This window comes from Polypterus senegalus, chromosome 6 (assembly GCF_016835505.1).
Source record: "Polypterus senegalus isolate Bchr_013 chromosome 6, ASM1683550v1, whole genome shotgun sequence".
NCBI lineage: Eukaryota > Metazoa > Chordata > Cladistia > Polypteriformes > Polypteridae > Polypterus > Polypterus senegalus.
Window position 1 is genome coordinate 110,419,037 of NC_053159.1, and position 22,983 is coordinate 110,442,019.

At 37.6% G+C, this 22,983-nt stretch overlaps 1 protein-coding gene across 1 annotated transcript in view; it reads right to left on the reverse strand.

Annotated features, from left to right (window-relative positions):
• Positions 1–2,013: 2,013 nt before the first annotated feature.
• tmem120a (transmembrane protein 120A) overlaps positions 2,014–22,983 on the reverse strand; it is a 33,051-nt gene continuing 12,081 nt past the window's right edge. The window contains exons 3-12 of the mRNA XM_039756773.1: positions 21,891–22,007; positions 20,098–20,157; positions 17,714–17,809; positions 14,364–14,453; positions 14,161–14,226; positions 11,840–11,901; positions 11,317–11,409; positions 6,454–6,518; positions 3,997–4,065; positions 2,014–2,289 (exon numbers count right to left, since the gene is read on the reverse strand). Of these exons, the coding sequence (XP_039612707.1) occupies positions 2,173–2,289; positions 3,997–4,065; positions 6,454–6,518; positions 11,317–11,409; positions 11,840–11,901; positions 14,161–14,226; positions 14,364–14,453; positions 17,714–17,809; positions 20,098–20,157; positions 21,891–22,007 (835 nt within the window). The 3' untranslated portion in view covers positions 2,014–2,172. The remainder of the gene's footprint in view (positions 2,290–3,996; positions 4,066–6,453; positions 6,519–11,316; positions 11,410–11,839; positions 11,902–14,160; positions 14,227–14,363; positions 14,454–17,713; positions 17,810–20,097; positions 20,158–21,890; positions 22,008–22,983) is intronic.

A 22,983-nucleotide genomic window follows, 5' to 3' on the forward strand; every position in this document is an offset into this window, starting at 1 on the left:
TTGAATGACTTTGCCATAACAACATTTAGCTAAACTGTGAGCAATGAGAACTTTTTTTTGATTTTGCCAAAAGCTGCTTTACCCACAAACTTAAATATTTCTCTGCTTCAACTTTTTGGAATATCTTAAAGAATAGTTTGGGTATTTTTTCAAGTCAAAGTTATTTCTTCTGCAACCTGGTATATACACTCACCTAAAGGATTATTAGGAACACCTGTTCAATTTCTCATTAATGCAATTATCTAATCAACCAATCACATGGCAGTTGCTTCAGTGCATTTAGGGGTGTGGTCCTTGTCAAGACAATCTCCTGAACTCCAAACTGAATGTCAGAATGGGAAAGAAAGGTGATTTAAGCAATTTTGAGCGTGGCATGGTTGTTGGTGCCAGACGGGCCGGTCTGAGTATTTCACAATCTGCTTAGTTACTGGGATTTTCACTCACAACCATTTCTAGGGTTTACAAAGAATGGTGTGAAAAGGGAAAAACATCCAGTATGCGGCAATCCTGTGGGCGAAAATGCCTTGTTGATGCTAGAGGTCAGAGGAGAATGAGCCGACTGATTCAAGCTGATAGAAGAGCAACTTTGACTGAAATAACCACTCGTTACAACTGAGGTATGCAGCAAAGCATTTGTGAAGCCACAACACGCACAAGCTTGAGGCGGATGGGCTACAACCGCAGAAGACCCCACCGGGTACCACTCATCTCCACTACAAATAGGAAAAAGAGGCTACAATTTGCACGAGCTCACCAAAATTGGACAGTTGAAGACTGGAAAAATGTTGCCTGGTCTGATGAGTCTCGATTTCTGTTGAGACATTCAAATGGTAGAGTCAGAATTTGGTGTAAACAGAATGAGAACATGGATCCATCATGCCTTGTTACCACTGTGCAGGTTGGTGGTGTAATGGTGTGAGGGATGTTTTCTTGGCACACTTTAGGCCCCTTAGTGCCAATTGTGCATCGTTTAAATACCACGGGCTACCTGATCATTGTTTCTGACCATGTCCATCCCTTCATGACCACCATGTACCCATCCTCTGATGGCTACTTCCAGCAGGATAATGCACCATGTCACAAAGCTCGAATTATTTCAAATTGGTTTCTTGAACATGACAATGAGTTCACTGTACTAAAATGGCCCCCACAGTCATCAGATCTCAACCCAATATAGCATCTTTGGGATGTGATGAGCTTCATGCCCTGGATGTGCATCCCACAAATTTCCATCAACTGCAAAATGCTATCCTATCAATATGAGCCAACATTTCTAAAGAATGCTTTAAGCACCTTGTTGAATCAATACCACGTAGAATTAAGGCAGTTCTGAAGGCGAAAGGGGGTCAAACACCGTATTAGTATGGTGTTCCTAATAATCCTTTAGGTGAGTGTATGTATTTGCTATGCAAAACTGTGTTAAAAAGTTAAACATTAACTGTATTTTTTTTAGTATCTTGCCCATTCTGGCATTTTATAATGGAAACTATGGGGCAAAGGTTTTGATATAAGAAAACATACCTTCTGCATTTCTGATACATTTGCGATAATCATTTTATCACATATTCCTGGAAGTTTTTGTCTTAAGGTAAGGATGTGTTTTCTATTTTGTGATAGGAGCAGGAGTTCTCACATAAATATGAAAGCAAATCAAAATAATACCAAGCACATGGCAGGAAAAGTTTACTATGATTTTGTCTTTTGAGAGGAAGCCACAATCCTGGGGAGTGAAAGGTTACTGCAGAGTAACACTAAGGGGAGCGCACACAGCTTGTCTTTTGCGGTGGTGCTCCACGCACCATAGGGTCCATTGTAAAACAAAAGGACATGCAAGATATTTAAAAAATGTACAGAAAACACTTAACTTCAGAACAGTCTGCTCCATTGCATAGCACATATACCATATTATTAAAGCTTTTACTTGGAGAAAAATACCAAACATATCCTTTAATGAATGTTCATATTAGAAATTCAACTATTATGCAAGATGTAAAATTATTGACACTTTGCAGCTTTGATTTAAATAGTTTAATCTGGATTCCATCACAGTTTCCTCTTCCAATGATAATATTTGTCCATAATTTGCATGAGTCACAAGCACAGGTTTCTTCTTTGTTAGAAGAACAGTATACAATCTTCAACAATTTTTCTAATCCATGAGTTATGCCATTTTTAAAGACATTTGGTTCTCTCATGAAGTTTGGTCTGAATCTTCTGGTGAAGCACTCGTAGTGTGGTAAAAAAATTTCCAAGAAAAAGAATCATGTAGGCTAAACCACACGTTAGAACCTGTGTGAAAGTGGGCAAAATGAATGTTATAGGAGATTAATCGATATAAATATTAACATTACACAGGAGAATAAGGACAAACACAAATTGAGAACGAATGGAACAAAAGGTCAACATGGCAAAGCATGACATAATAAAATCACATTTTATATTCATCAAATTGTAAATAACACTTTTTCTACTACATCTGTTAATAATTTTACAGTAAAAAAATACTAGGACAAAAAACACTCTTCTGGTAAAGATTTATGATCTGTAAACATTTCATTGCAATATCAATTTGATTTTGTAATAGAGGTAGCAAGGTTTAGTAAAAACAGTCCTCTCAGGCAGGTATAGGTGCGCGACCAAGGGTATTGATGGGGAAATTGGTCAAATGCACATTCACATGCAGATGAAATCAAGCCAGCTGGCTTCCTCATTAGCACACTGCTCTGCTGTTTAAAACTAAAGCACCAGAGCCCACTATAGTATAAGAGAAGCCTGAGCAGTATAGAAAGGGAGACTGAACAAGGAAAAAGGAAGGAAAACAAAAAGATGGAGATGGATGCTAAAGGAAAGAAAGGAAGAGCAGGATCAGGGCAGAGCCAGTTTTGTAGAATGGAGAAAATGGATTGGGAAATGGCCCTGGATGGAGTGAGCAGATGACAATCAGGGGTCAGGGTTGCTCCTGCTAAGCACTCAAGAAGGAGTGAACAATTACTCTGGGTGACTCCTGCTGAATGCCAAGGGATGGTGGTGGGAGAAGTGTGCAGAGCTTGCACGATTCCCTGCCAAATGCCTAGGGATGGTGTTGGGAACTTGAGCTAGAATGAAGGATGACTGCGCTTGTGGGTGGACATCACTCCTTGCTGAAGAGACTTTACAGGTAAGCAGAGGTGATGATCCTGACTATGTTTTAAATTTAATTTGAACCGTTTTAATTTATTGGATTTTTAATCTTCACAAACACTGTCATTATTGGGAATATTTCTTTACCTATACATTTATGGGAAAAACTGCACTGCACTTTGGACACAGTTATAATTGTTAAATAAAAGCACTGAGAACTCTTACACCATTCTTACTGGGTTACGGGTTCTCATTGCCCAGTCCATTCGTGGTTTATGTTTATCAATGTTCTGGATTCAAAAGAAGATAATGCCAGCCGCAGGCAACCCAAGCATCACAACTATCCTTGGCATAAAAATGGTCAATCTTGTAGGGCAAATGCTGTTATGGCATCAAACTGCAAAAACATAATTGTTTATTCACATACCTGATGTGAAAAAATGTCAGGATGATGTAATTCAGTTTTCTTTTAATTCACAAATATTGTGGTCTGTCTGTCCATTTTCTAACAAGTTTAATCCACCCATAATAACATAAAATTCTCAAACCCAATTAAGAGGTCCCATGAGCCAGAGCCCATTCCATCTGCACTGGGCACAAGGCAGGAACAATGCAAGAAATAGTCACTGACAGGGTGCCAGTCCATCACAGGGCTCTGTCACACAACACCGCACTCACAATCACAGAAGGATCCCAAATTAGAAGGACCAACTTGAAATTACCAAACAAATGTGAGTTCCATGGAATGTGGGAAGAAAGTCCACATGGAAATGGAAAGAGTGTGCAAAATCCACAAATACAACAATCAGGAGTGCTCCGAGAAACATCTCTTATAAAGTAATTAAAAGAAAAAAAAAAAAACAACTTGTTACTAACCTGCCACTCTTTACATTCTGGGAGCTCAGAAAGTTTAAACAGTGTTAGCCCATTGTATAGCTGCCAGAACTGGGAATAAAACAGCAGTCAGGATTTTAAAGTGAAAAACCTTGATGGAATTTGCATTAGTAAAACACTTTAAATTTAGAGTAGCAAGTGTGAGCTGTGGTAAAAATTCTGTAACTTTACATCATCATTTTCAAAATATTTCCACATACAGTATTCTTACCTCCAAAAGGGATATCAAATGATGAAATACACAATGTAACACTTGTGGATGCGGCCCAGATACAGACAGGCGGACATGTAATCCACCACCACACGTTTATTTACAAAGTACTATTTACAATAATCAAGTGCACACAAACCCCAAACACAGTCCTGGCCATCCAACCAGGATGGCGGCCCCCACGTGATCCATGGCGGGCATAGACCCACTTCCGGTTCCTCAAGGAGTCCCGGCCGGGTCGTTGCCCCTGGCATCCCTGACACACTTTTATTATGTATTGCTTCTCAGGCTGGCAGTCCAGAAAAAAAGCAAAAGGCCTAGTCACTTGCAGACTAGACAAAAGGAGAAATGTGCCCTCCTTTTTACTAAAGTGATACCAGCTTTACTAAGATAACTGAAATATCAAGAACTACCCTATCCACCCATCCTACTGTTCACTAGTTTGTCTTTTCAGGTAAAGGACAGTTATGTGATCCATAACAATTTCAAAAGGTATTTTCATTTCATTATTTTTTTTCCCCCAAACATCCTTTAAACAAATGTTTATTCAATAGTTTTATTCTCTTAAACATTTTTAAACAAATAATTCTAGATATCAATATACAGGGGCTGGTCATAAAATTAGAATATCATGGCAAAGTTGATTTATTTCAGTAATTCCATTCAAAAAGTGAAACTTGTATATTAGATTCATTTATTACACACAGACTGATGTATTTCAAATGTTTATTTTTGTTAATTTCGAGGATTATAACTGACAACTAATGAAAGTCCCAAATTCAGTATCTCGGAAAATTAGAATATTGTGAAAAGGTTCAATATTGAAGACATCTGGTGCCACACTCTAATGAGCTAATTAACTCAAAACACCTGCAAAAGCCTTTAAATGGTCTCTCAGTCTAGTTCTGTAGGCTACACAATCATGGGGAAGACTGCTGACTTGACAGTTGTCCAAAAGACGACCATTGACACCTTGCACAAGGAGGGCAAGACACAAAAGGTCATTGCTAAAGAGGCTGGCTGTTCACAGAGCTCTGTGTCCAAGCACATTAATAGAGAGGTGAAGGGAAGGACAAGATGTGGTAGAAAAAAGTGTACAAGCAATAGGGATAACCGCACCCTGGAGAGGATTGTGAAACAAAACCCATTCAAAACTGTGGGGGAGATTCACAAAGAGTGGACTGCAGCTGGAGTCAGTGCTTCAAGAACCACCACGCACAGACGTATGCAAGACATGGGTTTCAGCTGTCGCATTCCTTGTGTCAAGCCTTCTTGAGCAACAGACAGCGTCGAAGATAAAAAGGACAGAACTGCTGCTGAGTGGTCCAAAGTTAAGTTCTCTGATGAAAGCAAAATTTGCATTTCCTTTGGAAATCAAGGTCCCAGAGTCTGGAGGAAGAGAGGAGAGGCACAGAATCCACGTTGCTTGAGGTCCAGTGTAAAGTTTCCACAGTCAGTGATGGTTTGGGGTGCCATGTCATCTGCTGGTGTTGGTCCATTGTGTTTTCTGAGGTCCAAGGTCAACGCAGCCGTCTTAAGTTTTAGAGCACTTCATGCTTCCTTCTGCTGACGAATTTTATGGAGATGCAGATTTCATTTTCCAACAGGACCTGGCACCTGCACACAGTGCCAAAGCTATCAGTACCTGGTTTAAGGACCATGGTATCCCTGTTCTTGATTGGCCAGCAAACTCGCCTGACTTTAACCCCATAGAAAATCTATGGGGTATTTTGAAGAGGAAGATGCAATACGCCAGACGCAACAATTCAGAAGAGCGGAAGGCCACTATCAGAGCAACATGGGCTCTCATAACACCTGAGCAGTGCCACAGACTGATGGACTCCATGCCACGCCGCATTGCTGCAGTAATCCAGGTCAAAAAATCATAAACTATTGAGTGCTGTACATGCTCATACTTTTCATGTTCATACCTTTCAGTTGGCCAACAGTTCTAAAAATCCTTTTTTTGCATTGGTCTTAATTGATATTCTAATTTTCCGAGATACTGAATTTGGGACTTTCATTAGTTGTCAGTTATAATCATCAAAATTAAAAGAAATAAACATTTGAAATACATCAGTCTGTGTGTAATGAATGAATCTAATATACAAGTTTCACTTTTTGAATGGAATTACTGAAATAAATCAACTTTGTCATGGTATTCTAATTTTATGACCAGCACCTAAACATCTTGCTTCAAATAATAAATAAACAGGATTTGTACTTACATGTCCAAAAAAGAGAAATGGCAAAAGAAATGTTAAGCCTCTCCACATCCATGACTGAAAGCCCTCTGAAAGAAAGCATAACATGCATTTCATTTTACAGGCTCATACTGTTTCTAACTCATATTACATCCGGTGCTTAGCAATGCTGAGCACATTAGATGGTGTACCTTCTATTATTATTTTACACAGGAACAGCACTGATATAAAGTTATTTATTTAGTTATTATTTCTTACTATCACATATTTGAAATTATATTTTAATATTTAATAAAAGTCATGTATTTTGTTACTGTCTTTTGTTATTCTTCTTAAAGGCACAATCATTGGAGTTAAGCAAGTAACTATTTGTCTACATATTGTACTGTAACTGTATGTACTGTATAATTAATTGTATGTAACAAATACAATTTGATTTTATGCTCACAAAAATTACAAGCAAAGTATAAACGGAAACAAGACAGACTCTCTCATTAAAGATGTTAAAACAAGCTTTTTAGACATTGTAAGTTTTGATGAAATTTTTGATTTTACCCCAAAGTGATGTCTGTACAGGCCATTTATTTCAATGTAATGTAAACACCATTATTTTACATACATACAGTGCATCTGGAAAGTATTCACAGTGCATCACCTTTTCCACGTTTTGTTATATTACAGCCTTATTCCAAAATGGATTAAATTCATTTTTTCCTCAGAATTCTACATACAACATCCCATAATTACAACGTGAAAAAAGTTTACTCGAGGTTTTTGCAAATTTATTAAAAATAAAAAAATTAAGAAAGCACATGTACATAAGTATTCACAGCCTTTGCCACGAAACTCAAAATTGAGCTCAGGTGCATCCTGTTTCCCCTGATCATCCTTGAGTTGTTTCTGCAGCTTAATTGGAGTTCACCTGTGGTAAATTCAGTTGATTGGACATGATTTGGAAAGGCACACACCTGTCTATATAAAGGTCCCACAGTTGACAGTTAATGTCAGAGCACAAACCAAGCATGAAGTCAAAGGAATTGTCTCGAGGCACAAATCTGGGGAAGTTTGCAGAAAAATTTCTGCTGCTTTGAAGGTCCCAATGAGCACAGTGGCCTCCATCATCCGTAAGTGGAAGAAGTTCGAAATCACCAGGACTCTTCCTAGACCTGGCCGGCCTTCTAAACTGAGCAATCGAGAGAGAAGGGCCTTAGTCAGGGAGGTGAGCAAGAACACGATGGTCACTCTGTCAGAGCTCCAACCATCTCTGCAGCAATCCACCAATCAGGCCTGTGTGGTAGAGTGGCCAGACGGAAGCCACTCCTTAGTAAAAGGCACATGGGATCCCACCTGGAGTTTGCCAAAAGACACCTGAAAAACTCACAGACCTTGAGAAACAAAATTCTCTGGTCTGACGAGACAAAGATTGAACTCTTTGGTGTGAATGCCAGGCGTCACGTTTGGAGGAAACCAGGCACCGCTCATCACCAGGCCAATACCATCCCTACAGTGAAGCATGGTGGTGGCAGCATCATGCTGTGGGGATGTTTTTCAGCGGCAGGAACTGAGAGACTAGTCAGGATAAAGGGAAAGATGACTGCAGCAATGTAGAGAGACATCCTGGATGAAAACCTGCTCCAGAGCGTTCTTGACCTCAGACTGGGGCGACGGTTCATCTTTCACCAGGACAACGACCCTAAGCACACAACCAAGATATCAAAGGAGTCGCTTCAAGACAACTCTGTGAATGTCCCTGAGTGGCCCAGCCAGAGCCCAGACTTGAATCCGATTAAACATCTCTGGAGAGATCTTAAAATGGCTGTGCACCGACGCTTCCCATCCAACCTGATGAAGCTTAAGAGGTGCTGCAAAGAGGAATGGGCGAAACTGGCCAAGGATAGGTGTGCCAAGCTTGTGGCATCATATTCAAAAAGACTTGAGGCTGTAGTTGCTGCCAAAGGTGCATCGACAAAGTATTGAGCAAAGGCTGTGAATACTTATGTACATGTGATTTCTCAGTTTTTTTATTTTTAATAAATTTGCAAAAAGCTGAAGTAAACGTTTTTCACGTTGTTATTATGGGGTGCTGTGTGTAGAATTCTTAGGAAAAAAATGAATTTAATCCATTTTGGAATAAGGCTGTAACATAACAAAATGTGGTAAAAGTGATGCGCTGTGAATACTTTCCGGATGCACTGTAGACTGATGAGAGATAACTGATGAATCAAAATCTTTTTAAAATAATGGTTCAACATTTTCTAGCTTTAAATGCACACACTACAGGCTTTCCCTGCTTTGTGGAGCTAATCTGTTCCTGAAAACTCCTTTGCATGGTGAACTTTAATAGTGTAAGCACTTAATTTTTTTTTCATTTGATTTATTAGTAGTTAAGTGCTTTCTGGCTGCAAAAAATTACCTCCATTTTGTTCGGATATTATCAAAATACAGAATAGGTAAAAACATAAAATAAACAATCAAAATAAACCCTAATAAAAAAATCCTAAACCCATTTCATTCATTAAATAGTGTTTAATAAGGCTGTTTACCTGCATTTTATACAATTTTTGAATCAAAGGAATGGCCCATCAGTCTTGGGCTCAAAATAATGCAAGGTGACACTTGAGCATCAAACTTGACAAGTAGATTACACCTGAGCATATGAGCACAGCCCTGCCTCAAATATCCAGACCTGCTCTGTTCTGCAGGCTGTATATGAACAGGTATTTGTAATAAGGAACACAGTCGGTCTTCATATGTTAGAAAATGTAGCTTCATTGTGATTTGTGAAATGAGAAATGGTAATCCCAACACCCTCTCTCTGGTCAGAAATTTGCTTAGGCAACCCCCTCTTTCAGATGTTCATCCACCCTAAACAGCAGTATGGGATGTGAACTTGGGGCCTGTGGATTACTAAATGACCCCTTCAGTTAGGGGAGCTAAAGCTTTTGGTTTTTTGGTGCAGTGTCTGGTGGGAGCTTCTAATTGTGAGGATGCCTCTTACATACTGTAGCTACAGGCACTTATTTCTTTCTCTCAGCTTTGCTGCACTTGTCCATCCCATGATCAGTGGCTGCCATGCTGTTGAAATCATATGAAGGAAAACAAGTAATAATATATTCATCCCCCCTATACTAGTTTTAAATTAATTTACTTATTCCTTAAGTGCTGCCAAAATAGTATAAATGTTTATGATTGAACACTGCAATATTTTCCTCACTTTTCATTTGGGATGTACTCTTTTTAACCAATTATTTTGTTTCTTACAAAAGTTACACAATTGAATAGTTTTTTTTTTTGTTTTTTTTTAATTATGTATACCTTACCTTATTTGCACTGATTCCAATTTTGGTATAAACTATTTTGTAGTTTATTAAAACTCTCCCTGTATGTAACAATTGTCCAATATATTTTCTAAAGAGCTGTCTGCCTTTGCCAAGTGATTATCTGCTTGAAATCTTTTCACACAACCCAAAAACAAAACAAACAAAAAAAAACCTAAAAACACATGAAAGCCTCCATTTTTTCTTTACTGTTAACAGTTATTATTGAATCAAGGCAGGATCTTTCAGTTGACATTTTGATAAACAGAGTTAAAAAACAATAACTTGTTAGATCTATAAACTCATATCCCTAGGTGTTACTATTTAGTGATATTTTCACAAAGTATAAAATACAAAAAGGCATCATTCTCTTTACTTATTAGCTCTGTAATAAGAACCAAACTATATTTACTGATTCTTGCGCTGACAAAATACGTGATTCTAGTAACACTGCTAACAGTATTTGCTTTCATTAACTATGAAAAGTGAGTATATTTTTAATTTAGTTTAAACCCTAACATTTTTCCATTAAAATGGAGAATTTTGAAAAGGCTGTCCAGACTAATATACTTCTGAAGCAGATTGAGTGCTTCTAATCTGCAAACGTATGCCTTGAAAATGTTGTGCTATTAATTTTAAGAAAGCATAATGAATTATTTAATTCATCATACAATCCCTTTGACTATTAGATAGATAGATACTTTATAAATCCCAAGGGGAAATTCACAATTCGATTAAGTATGGCAGCTGAGAGAGGATGTGCAATATCGTTATTTTTTTTAATTGTCTCCTCGAGATAACAGAATTTTTTCCGAGATCTCGAGAAAACGAACTTTGCTTTTTCAAGAAAACGGAATACATTTTATTGAGATGTCAAGAAAACAAAAATTTGGTTTTCTTGAGATAATGGAATAATTTTATCACAATCTCAAGAAAACAAAACTTAACCTTTGCTCCTGGCATCAGACTCTCTTAGATTGCGATGTCTATATAGCTGAAGCCTTGCTAACCGTCTTCTTAAATGACGGACACTAACATTATTTTCAAAACTAAGGCATCAACATATTTCAGCCTGCGTCAGCCCTTGATCAAACAAAAATGTGATGCGCTGATCAATACAGTTCTGCTCTTCTGCCATTTCAAACAGCACGTGGCTTCAATAAGCTAAACATTAAATGTTACATACAATTATTTCATAATTTCGAGAAAACAACATATTTTGTTTTATTGAGACCTCGATAAAATTATTCCGTTATCTCGAGAAAACAAAGTTCATTTTCTCGAGATTGTGATAAAATTAGTTTGTTATCTTGAGGAAACAATTAAAAAAAATAACAATATTGCACGTCCTCTCTTGGTTTCCGTAATTAAAAGCGGTACTAAGTGTTTTTTTTTTTTCACAATTTACCTTGCATGTAAGAAGATGTAATGTTATGATGTAGGTCATGTGCCAATGGTCCAGACTGCAGAGATCTTAGCCGTTATAGTTTGAATTTTTACAGTACTTTGTATTTTTAAAATTGCAGAAAACTTTTTTTTAATTAATACTGACCAAGACGTTTCCACTCACCTACTGTCAGGTCCATTGTATGTCTCTCTCCAAGAGCTCTCAGTCTGTATAGGCAACCACTCTGATAATAATACTGAAGAAATTGCACAAAACCTGAGCCAAAAATTTTGGGTAAAGTGAACATTTTTTTGTCAAAAAGGCAGCAATACAAGCATAAGAAAGAAGAAAATACTAATTATGTACATCTTAAGTAACTGTACAATTTCAGGAACTGTACTTATTTTTTGTAAAATCCACCAATATTGCATTTTAATATATTTCTTTAAGTTAAGGTATTATAGTTTATCATTACAGTACTTTGCCAGTGTTACAATTGGAATGATTGCTGTGCATTTAGTTTCTTTGAGACAAGACCTATATTATGCAAACATTTCTTATTACAAAAATTAATGTGCAAGTTTCAGAAATTGATGATCGAATAAATCAGAATTTGCAAACATGAGGAAACAAATACAATATCTATATTATTATTAACACTGACAATGTACAGTATTAAGTATATAAAATGTGTGTCTTTACTTACTTTGATATAATGAATAAGAAAGGAACTGGTTCCTAAACATTTGATACAGTGGGCCATCAGGCCTGAAATAGAAAAAGAAAAAAAAAAATCACAAAGTATTGTCACTCTCTTAAACTTACAGAAATGTGTTATTATTGCCAATTCTGTGTTCACAACCATATTAGGTGTGTACTTGCTTATTTTTTTACTTTTTATCTAAGATTGCGTGGCCATGTGCTATAGATTTAACAAACAGAAATAGTTCATCTATGTGTTTTTTTGCTCTGTGATTGAGCTTGCATGATGTCCAAAGAGATTATGAAGGTCTTTTGCAAAACAAAATGTAAACTTGGTCTCCTGGAATCTTCCAAAACACTTTTATTTAAATGGTATTTTGCTGTGCTATTAATACATCAAAGTATTTAGAGGCAACACATGACACACAAAGCAGTCTCTGCTGTATTCATTACTTTATCCAATGTTATAATTATTTGACCCTGTTCTACTGAAAAATATCATTTTGGCTGTATAAGTGTTGAAGTTAAGTCATCTCTGTGACTGTCACAAATAATCAAAGTATTAATTGCTACTTTAGGTCAACCCCTAAGCTAGTGAGTTTAGGTAATTCAAGCGAGTTAGCAGTCCTATTCACTTCACCACTGTACTGTCCATAAATAACAGAAATGGTGGAAAAATAATAAAATAACGATTGTAAACATTTTCTTTAAATTACCTTGTATTTTACGCAAATGTGGTATTTTGTCTACTCAGTACAGCATGACAAAGGGACTAAATTAAACTGTACCTTATTAAACACATTACAGCTCAAATACCAGGTGTGTTTCTCTCAGAAAATGCAGCACACTGGCTCATTTTTACATGAATGCTTTCTTATTATAAAATGACAATAAACATTGCAACATATGAACAAGTCAAGTTCAATGCTTATTGATAAAATTTTTGGCAAGTGCTGGCATGAATACAACCACCACTACTGGAATGAAGTGGAAACAGGACAAGTAGTCTACCATATTCAGTAAAATTGTTCTACCATTTTCAAAATTAGTTTAAAGACCGTGAAGAGAAATATTATAAGCAAGCAGCATATTTTATTTTTTCTTCTTAAAACTATGTCACATTCAAATTACTAATTTTAACATTCAATGCTTTGAATTAAAAATATCACTGAAAATAAAATTTCAAAGTAGGATTTGATGTTTAGTAAAATTAGAGAATCGCCCAAGTGACCAAATATGTTTGTAAGGCACCATACAGTATACAGTCTTACAAATGAGCTAATTGAGCCCAATGACACAGTTTGCTAATTTAATGTCAATATCAAAGTAGAAACATGCAAGGATGTCAGACTGGGGTCCATTTAGTTTACAGTCAATTGGAGCATTAACTTATGTTATGTAATGAAATATATTCTAACTAGTGACTGGGAGCCCGATCGAATCGGGATACAAATTCTATGTTTGTGAAATCCATACTTTCTCTGCAAAGAATTATTTGTTTTTTTAAGGCGTTGAAATAATTCTGTTATCATGGCACTGATTTGTGCTTAAAATAGACCTTTTCGGCTGATGTAATGAAGAGCTTCCTGTTTAAATGGGGCTACGAGACGTGAACTCAGCTCTTCGGGCACCTCATTTGAGTTTTTCCGGCAAACAAATTTTCAAAACAAACAGTATTTTACAACTGTAATCAGAGTTGGAATAATAATTATGTTGGCATGGTCATTTTAGATCTGAGATCGGCTAAAATTTAAACAATGACCGTTGTTAATACCCAGGTGTCATTACTCAATTTGCCAACAGATGTCAGGAGGACGGATGCCAAAACCGAACTGCCCAAAGATAGATTTAGATGTACCAAGCAAATGGCGATACGTTCTAAATTACTTACGGTTCCGGAGCTGTCAAAGGGTTTAAGTCAGTCGACAATGTTAGTCCTGGAAAATACACCCCACCAAACCAACGTTCCAAAAAACAACCAAACTTACTGTTATCTGCTCAAACCAACACCGACTTACTATACTCGACCGTCCAGTGGCATCACTGAAGCATTCGAACATTCTTAGCCAATCATGCAATACTGTGTCAGCGTTTGCCACATTATGTTCTAACTACAGAGGCAGAGTCCCATTGCATGGTTGTAACTAGTACTGAGTCGAAGTATTGACTCGAACACCATACATATGGGGTATTGACTCGAACACCATACATATGGATAGTATCAAATTATATATAAGGATAAGTGCATCCATCAAACTAGAAAACCCATTTAAAATTATTTTGAGCCAAATGAAAAGAAAAAAAAACAAAAAAAAAACAGCCTACCATGTTAACATAACTCCAGACTGGAAAGTAGAAACATAATGATGTAAAACCCACCAGCCCTTGATTCTGCAATAAAATAAAACAACAAAAAAGATGTAACTCTTATACACATACATTAGAGGGCACAAAGGTCCACCACATTACAAATACAGAATAAATACCGTATGACTTTTAGTGGTAAAGTTTCTCTCAGATAGACCTACCGAGAACCATTGTTAATTAATATACTCTCCCGGATTGTGAGTGTACAGTAATACCAAACAAGAAGGAAGTTGAAGACTGCATCAATCACTCTGCAAATTAAAGCACAAATATAAACATATTAAAAAGAAAGCAATAGGCAATAAGCTGCAACTTTTAGGTTTTTCATTAAGTTACTTTTAATACTCAAAATAATTATAGTAGAATGCTTCTATTAATCTTTCATAAACACATTTTCTGTACCACTTATAAGGGGTTCCATAAAGGGTCACTGTAGTAATAGACTAAATACAGATAACAAGCCAGCTGACAGATATAATCTCTCCAGCTCCTTCAAGGTCTGCCACAGAATCTCCATTTTGTTGGCCATGCACAATATACTATAGTGGGAGGCCCAAACCATTATTTGGCTCAAACTTAAATTCATTTTTATCTAAATATCGATCCATGCATAATTGTAGCATCTTAGCCAAGAAACCCTGGAATACTGTATGTGGTAATAAGCTTTCTCTAATGCCAAAAATGTGCCAAGAATGTATCATTCTCCCTGTTAAATATGGATGCATGTATAATAAGCTGCTGCACTACTTTACAGCTGGACAGAATCTGCGTTGCTCCTCCACTTGCTTTACAAGTGCTTAACGGGAACAATTTTCTTAAATAACGTAAATATAAAAAGAGTGCACAATTAGATGCAAAAATGCACAGTTAAAGGTGAGAATGCAAGATTTATTTTTTAAAACTTACACAAGCTATTAAAACGGACTACTTCAACAATTTCACATGTATATCCTGAATCAGCTTTAGAATCTGCTGCCTGGCTTAAAATATATTAAACATGTTGGGATCTGGGACAAATGCCCTGCCCAAATACTTCCAAAGTATTATTTGGAATTCATTCCATAAGTTAAACAAATGTTACAGGAAATGGGGAATAAAAAGCTATACTGTTAAAAAGCCAATTAAACCCTCTCCAAGAAGGACAAAGAAGGCTAGAACTTGCATATCTAAAAATATAAAATAAATACAAGAAAATGTGTCCTTTTATTATTGTACTTTTAAAATTTGTACACATGCACATGTGTATTGCCCAGTGATTTTTCCTGTTTTGTACCAAGAGCTGCTTGGATATGAGCCATCTATCAAATTGATTTTAAAATGCTGTAATGCACAACTGTACTCTAAATAAATCTATCCTCTAAAACAGCTTAAGGTAATTCAATAAGGTGAGAACTACCTGGCAGCATTTGGCAAATTGTAGGAGCAAACTCAGAATAAAGTACCAGTCCATCTTAAGACACAATTATGCATACTTCCACTTAAGTAACCATGCACAAATGTGTTTGACAATTAAAAGAAAACTCATACAGACATGGAGAGAATGTACATACTCCAAAAAGGCAGTTACTAAGCCACAATTCAAATTCAGTGTCCTTCAGTTGTGAGGTATTGTAATTACTGCATCAAAAATATTTAATATTTTTAAATCTGAAAATACAGTTCAAATTAGTTTATGTTTTGATTTTCTAATTATACTCAATGAAGCTGCAAGATCTCACTGTTCTGCGCCTCTCACCGGGGGCAACTCCAGAGTGGTAGAGAGTCCAGCCCCTCTCAAGGTGACTGGTTCCAGATTCCAAGCTGTGCGTCGAGGTGAGTCCGACTATATCTAGCTGGAACCTCTCGACCTCACACACTAGCTCAGGCTCCTTCCCCTTCAGAGAGGTGACATTCCACGTCCCAAGAGCCAGTTTCTGTAGCCGAGAATCAGACCGCCAAGGTCACCACCCAACTCACACTGCACCCAACCTCCTTGGCCCCTCCCATAGGTGGTGAGCCCATGGGAAGGAGGACCCACGTTACCTCTTCGGGCTGTGCCCGGCCGAGCCCCATGGGTGCAGGCCCGGCCACCAGGCACTCGCCATCGAGCCCCACCTCCAGAGGGGGGCCCCGGTGACCCGTGTCCAGGCAAGGGAAAACGTTGTCCAAAGTTTTTGCTCTTCATTGGAGGTTTGTTGAACCGCTCTTTGTCTCATCCCTCACCTAGGACCAGTTTGCCTTGGGTGACCCTACCAGGGGCATAAAGCTTCGGACAACATAGCTCCTAGGATCATTGGGACACGCAATCCCCTCCACCACGGCTGAATCCTGTGGGGGGTGCTCTGGGAGTATGGGGTACCGTACCCCCTGATAAGAGCTGTTCGGTCCCTGTACAACCGGTGTCAGAGCTTGGTCTGCATTGCCGGCAGTAAGTCGAGCCCGTTTCCAGTGAGAGTTGGACTCTGCCAGGGCTGCCCTTTGTCACCGATTCTGTTCATAACTTTTGTGGACAGAATTTCTAGGCGCAGCCAGGGTGTTGAAGGGGTCCGGTTTGGTGGACTCAGGGTTGGGTCACTACTTTTTGCAGATGATGTTGTCCTGTTTGCTTCATCAGGCCGTGATCTTCAGCTCTCTCTGTATCAATTCGCAGCTGAGTGTGAAGCGGCTGGGATGGGAATCAGCACTTCCAAATCCGAGACCATGGTCCTCAGCCGGAAAAGGGTGGAGTGCCCTCTCAGGGTTGGGGGTGAGATCCTGCCCCAAGTGGAGGAGTTCAAGTATCTCGGGGTCTTGTTCACGAGTGAGTGAAGAATGGACCGCGAGATCAACAGGCGGATCTGTGCGGCATCCGCAGTAATGCGGCCTCAGCATCGGTCTGTCGTAGTGAAAAAAGAGCTGAGCCGTAAGGCAAAGCTCTCAATTTATCAGTCGATCTACGTTCCTACCCTCACCTATGGTCATGAGCTATGGGTAGTGATCGAAAGAACGAGATCGCGAATACAAGCGGCTGAAATGAGTTTCCTCCGCAGGGTGTCTGGGCTTTCCCTTAAAGGTAGGGTGAGAAGCTCAGTCATCCGGGAGGGGCTCAGAGTAGAGCCGCTACTCCTCCGCATCGAGAGAAGTCAGATGAGGTGGCTCGGGCATCTGATCAGGGTGCCTCCTGGACGCCTCCCTGGTGAGGTGTTCCGGGCATGTCCAACCGGGAGGAGGCCCCGGGGAAGACCCAGGACACGCTGGAGGGACTATGTCTCCCGGCTTGCCTGGGAACGCCTTGGGATTCTCCCGGAAGAGCTGGAAGAAGTGGCTGGGGAGAGGGAAGTCTGGGCCTCTCTGCTTAAGCTGCTGCCCCTGCGACCCAACCCCGGATAAGCAGAAGAGGATGGATGGATGGATGAAGCTGCAAGGTCATAGAAAACTGCAGCCTATCCCCTGCATCTTTCTTGCATCAGTCCATCACAATACAGACTGAATAGTATGGTCCACTGTTAAATTCTATAGCTGAAAACAAGCTTCCACTTGAAAGGTTATGTACCTGTAGCTTACAAGAAACCGGCATGTGAATGAAACCACCAGGAGAATAACAGTGAGACACAACTTAAATTTCTCATACTCATCCTTATAGGCAAATCTGTAAAAGAAAAAACAACTTTTAGAAAATCACTGAAATATGTTAATTTTCTTTTTTTCAAACCCATTAGTGTTGTTTCAAAAGCCCGCAGACTAGATACCATTATTTATTCTCTACATTCAATACAATAAAACTCAAACAAAATACTGTTGACAAACTTTACAATTAAAATCCCAATGTAAAAAAGCTACTTTCTCAAAGGGCAGCTCAGTTTATATACAAAATGATAAATGGATATGAATATTTTATTTGTTTAAATTTCTTATGCAGATAGCATACATTATAAACCTCATTAAAATACAGTAATGCTTCTTGGATGTAAACAGTAAAAGAGAGAGTTTAGGAGCATGTGCAGCGCATTGTAAACAGCAAACACAGTAGAAAACATCTGACTATAATTTTGTTATTTTTTTATAATTCATTGTGGAGCATATACCAAAGGATCTTTGATAAAAGTTATTTTGGAAAAAATGCTATCATCTGCCTACTTATCAAGCTTTTGATGCTTAAAAATGCTGGGAAACAGAAGCTAGCAGAAAGAAGGATGCCTTGGCCCTCTAATCACAAATTGAATAAGGCCAAGGAGAAATGAAAAAAAAAATTAAAACTTAACTGTATTCTGTACACAAGAGAATAAAATGAACTTGAACTAGAACCTTCAGACCAAACAGATGGCATGTGGTTTAAGAACAAAGTTTATGGGACTGTACTTTACCCCAGACTGTGAAGATAGCTGTGAATCTGCCGCCAAGACCTGGCCCTATGAGAGTAACAGAATGCTTGCAGATGAAGGGACACCAAAAGCTACTAGAAAGGGTTCTAGCCAGGTATCTTTGTTGCAACTGCAACTGTCCCAGTTCTAGAAGTGATCCTTGGATGAGATTTAAAACACAAGCAGGCTTTATATAAATGCAGCGCTTAAAGAGAAAGAGGAAACACTTACATGGCAGGGAGAAACTGAGATCAGGTTTAGTGAGAGAAAGACAGCCAGACAGTAGGAGAGAAGGGGAATGCTTTGATGTGGTACTGTGGTGGAGAAGTTGGTAAACTGTATCAAAGAACAGACCTGCATTTAAAAGACTATTTAGATAAGCTTGAAAAAGCTGTAGCTTTGGGGTTTTCTTTGTCTTCATTTTGTACCTGGTGTTCCTACTCTCTCCCTGGCTTTATTTATTTTTGTTTCCACGGTGTTAATCTGGGTGCAGTGGACTAGGACAAGGGTACCCTTTTATAATACCAGACAAGGGAAGTGAGTGACTGAAAAGCGTTAATAATTTACTAGATTAGCATCATTTTGTGGTTTCAATATATTTCAAGAATCACAGATACAAGCAGGAAAAAAATCTGCAATTTTTAAATAAAAATTAGGAGGCTAGACAGCCCTACTGAAAAGATTGGAGACATACAATATTTTTAGCATCACTTGCTTTGATAGGAAGCCTCTCTAACTAAAGAATAGTTTCACTGATGATAAAGAAATTTGAAGGAGACGTTTTAGAGGTGGATGCTTTTAGACAATAAATGGTGAATGTGTAATTCTACTAGAACAGTGTTTCTCAAACTTTTTTCTGTGGTGGCAAACTTTTTGTAACCAAAAACATTCCACTATCTTACTACCCACAAACGCATTATATATTATACACATGCTCAACTGTCCAAAGAAGTGGGACCTCTGAAGAAGCCAATAAAAAAGTAACCCCCCCGAGACCAGTGTTCTCAGACATGGCACTTAGTGAGCACTTTGCTGGCATCTCCCAGCTGCTTCGTTCCTTTGCTCACTTCTCTCTGACTCAGAGGCAACTTGTATGCCCACTATCCACTGGTCCTGTGAGACTTGCTGGTGACCACACACCCACGCAGATGGACTCTAGCAGCCCAGAGATGCGTCTTAAGTACTGTAAGTGTTGTGTCTGCAACAGTGATTGAGGAGCTGCTTTTATGCCAGCTTCACCAGGTGGTCCTGTCCTCATCAGACAGTTCTTAACCACCTGAGGAGATTGTGCCCCTCAGGTTTAGACCCAGGTGCTCTAAAATATTAGTTCCACAGCATACCTAGGTAGCTCTCATGGCAAACCACTGTGCCACTGCACACTGTTTGAAAAATACTGTGCTAGTGTAACAGAACTGCAGTGTTCAGCATTCTCAACCTACTAATAAATTTGAGTGGCTCAGTACTAGAAACATAATCCAGGCTCTAAATTAAGACCAGCTGTATAACATTTAAAATGTAATAATGAACAAACTACACAGAAATCCATAGTCATGAAAATAAATTAATATTTCAGTACTTGGCCTGTTTGCTGAGCAGAGTTACATTGACATCTCCCAAAACCAGAGTCAAGTATAATCTGAAAAAGACAAAAATATGAGCATAGAATAAAAAATGTATTTATATAATTTGCGGCAAGTTATCAAAAAAGAAAAGTTTCAGAAAATTACATGGCTTTTGAATAATGCTTAACAATTTATCCCACTCTTTCCATTTAGTTTACTTTTCCTCAGTTTAATTTTAACTTTAGCAAAACCCCTAAATTTGGCCATTATATTGCATTTTAACATAATTCTGATAAACTACACATTATCTTAACTGATAACTTTTGTTACAGTAACTAAATAAATGATGTTACGTGTGATAGAACCATCAGTATAAAAAATAATCTTTTGAAAACAGCTCTTTAAAATTGAAGAAACAAAATTGTGACACAAAACGTTATACAACTGTTAACATGAAAGAGACAACACAAAATTCAGCAACTCAAATATAACAGAAATACGATATATTTAATCCCTCCCTCGTAAACAATAAACCCAAATTCTGGTACTTTATTTTCATTTATTTGTTAAAATCGTTCATTCAATGCTTAATGTAAAGTACGCAGTTACTTCAATGATGATAAATCATCCACTTCCTATTGCATGAAAATATTTTCACAACACTACTATCATTTTCTTATGACGGAAGTGTTAGCTTGTTTCCATGAAGTAACAAGCCAATATAACTCCAAAGGTTCCACTGTTTTCTCACCTTTCCTAAGAACATATTGCAATAGCTCTTATGCATCACCCAAGTGCATTTTGGAATGCCTTACAATAGATATAAATTTCACCCACATTCATAATGTTGGAATTGTCAACCTTGACTTTAGTCAATTCAAGAGAGACATGACTTCATTGATGAATTTTTACCTTGCTCTTGATGTGGTTTTAGCAGGACAACCAGTCCTGGGGATACTGATTACTGTCCTAAGCTGCTGCGTTTAAGTCATATGACTCTTACCGAAATGTCTCTGTAATTTTTAAGACTGATGGAAAAGAATAACGTAATAATATAATTAATGTAATTACATTATGTTTAAATTAAATATAAAATGAAGCACTTAATTTGAAAAATGTAGTTTCTTACTATAGACAAGTAGAAAGACAGTTTTCATGATTGTACATGTAAGAACAGAAAGAATTTAAAGAATACTAAAGACAAATCTGAACAACGCAGGAGAGATAGATACATTGAAGGTTTCATTATCTTTAGGAACACAGGTAATGAAAATGTTTAAATTCCAGAATACAGAAGAAGGTAATGGAAAATTCAATGTAAATTAAATTATGTTATTTTATGCTTCCAAACAATAAGATAAGATAAAACAAATGCACATCTTAATACATGGGAAATGGATAGAAGAAAAAAGTTTTAATGGCATGAATATCTTAAATTTTTGGAACAACTTTTCAGTGAGGTTGGATTTACCAGGACCTCAAGGGCATGATCTTTCTATGTTGTATGCAAATAGCCAAGAATTGTGTATCAGTCAGTCACAGAGTGAATAAGAATAATCTAGTTCTACTAAATATAGATTTTATATAAAACATAAGTGTATAGTTTTTCTTGTTAATACTGGCCACTCAGATTAGAATGTGGCATAGTGATTTTTCTTTTTTTAAAACTGTTGAAAAATTAAAACATTAAAATATATACCTAAAAACCTAAATGTACATATTAAAAATTTAGTTAATGAACATCTTTGATTGAATCACAATTTCCATATTATTATTCTAAAGCATATAACGATAAAAATTTCATTACCCGTTCTTCTTGGGCAAGAATGCTTCCATTTCAAAGAAAGCACTTGTTTGTCCTTTTATGAAATCTTGAATCTTTTTAATGGTCTCAATTTCATCAGCATTTGCAGAACTTGTGCATCTGCAAAAATTAAAAAGCAATAAATTATAGAACATTGATTACACCTAACTCCTGAGATCTTGTTATTGCTTAACTAGAAGCAGAATGACCTCAGTGGAGTTCACAAGCTGATGACAAATCAGTACATGATTATGAACAGGGAAACTTGTAACAGACTGGCACACATTTGTGAACCAGTTACAAATGTGAATACAAATTTAACACAAGACTATACACAATTTTAGTGTGATTTCTATGAAGAAAACATGTAGCACTGCATCCAGCAACTGTGATATAATAAATCCCACTCTATTCAGAATCAAATCAAATTGTGTTACATACAGTTATATACACAGTACCATATGCAGTGAAATGCTTAGCGGCTACACTCCAAGACTGTGCATGAAGCAGAATATAAAAAGGACAATGAACAATAATACACAACTTTATAAACATCATTAAAAATTATGTTAAATGATAGCATTAGTGTGCATTATGTTAAAGTTACAAAAATAAGCAATAAATAAGTAAATCAAAAATAACCTAAAATATGAATAACATGAATTAACGAATTAACAATAGGACATGTAGCTATTGGCACTGCCCTAATTTAGGATGTGGATGGACTGTGTAAAAGTAACTCCTTGTCAGTCTCGCCGAGTTGGTCTTCAGGCAGCAAAAGCGTTTCCCTGACTGCAGCACAGAGAAGAGGTCATCGTTGTGATTTCTGGTATAACTAACTCTGAAGAACAAAGAAAACTTTCTTTGCCTTGGTTTGTCATCACTTAATATAGATGTTCAGTAAGTTAGAGAGTGCACATCCAGCAATACGTTTAGCCGACCACAGCACTCTCTCCAGAGCCCTGTGGTTTGGATGTGTGCCGTTTCCATACTTCCTGTCAGAATACTTTTAATGGTGGATATGCAGACTTTCTTTAGTAGCTGGGAGGGCAGCCTAAAATCCCTAAGGTGTCCGAGATGTAAAGATGTTATTGTG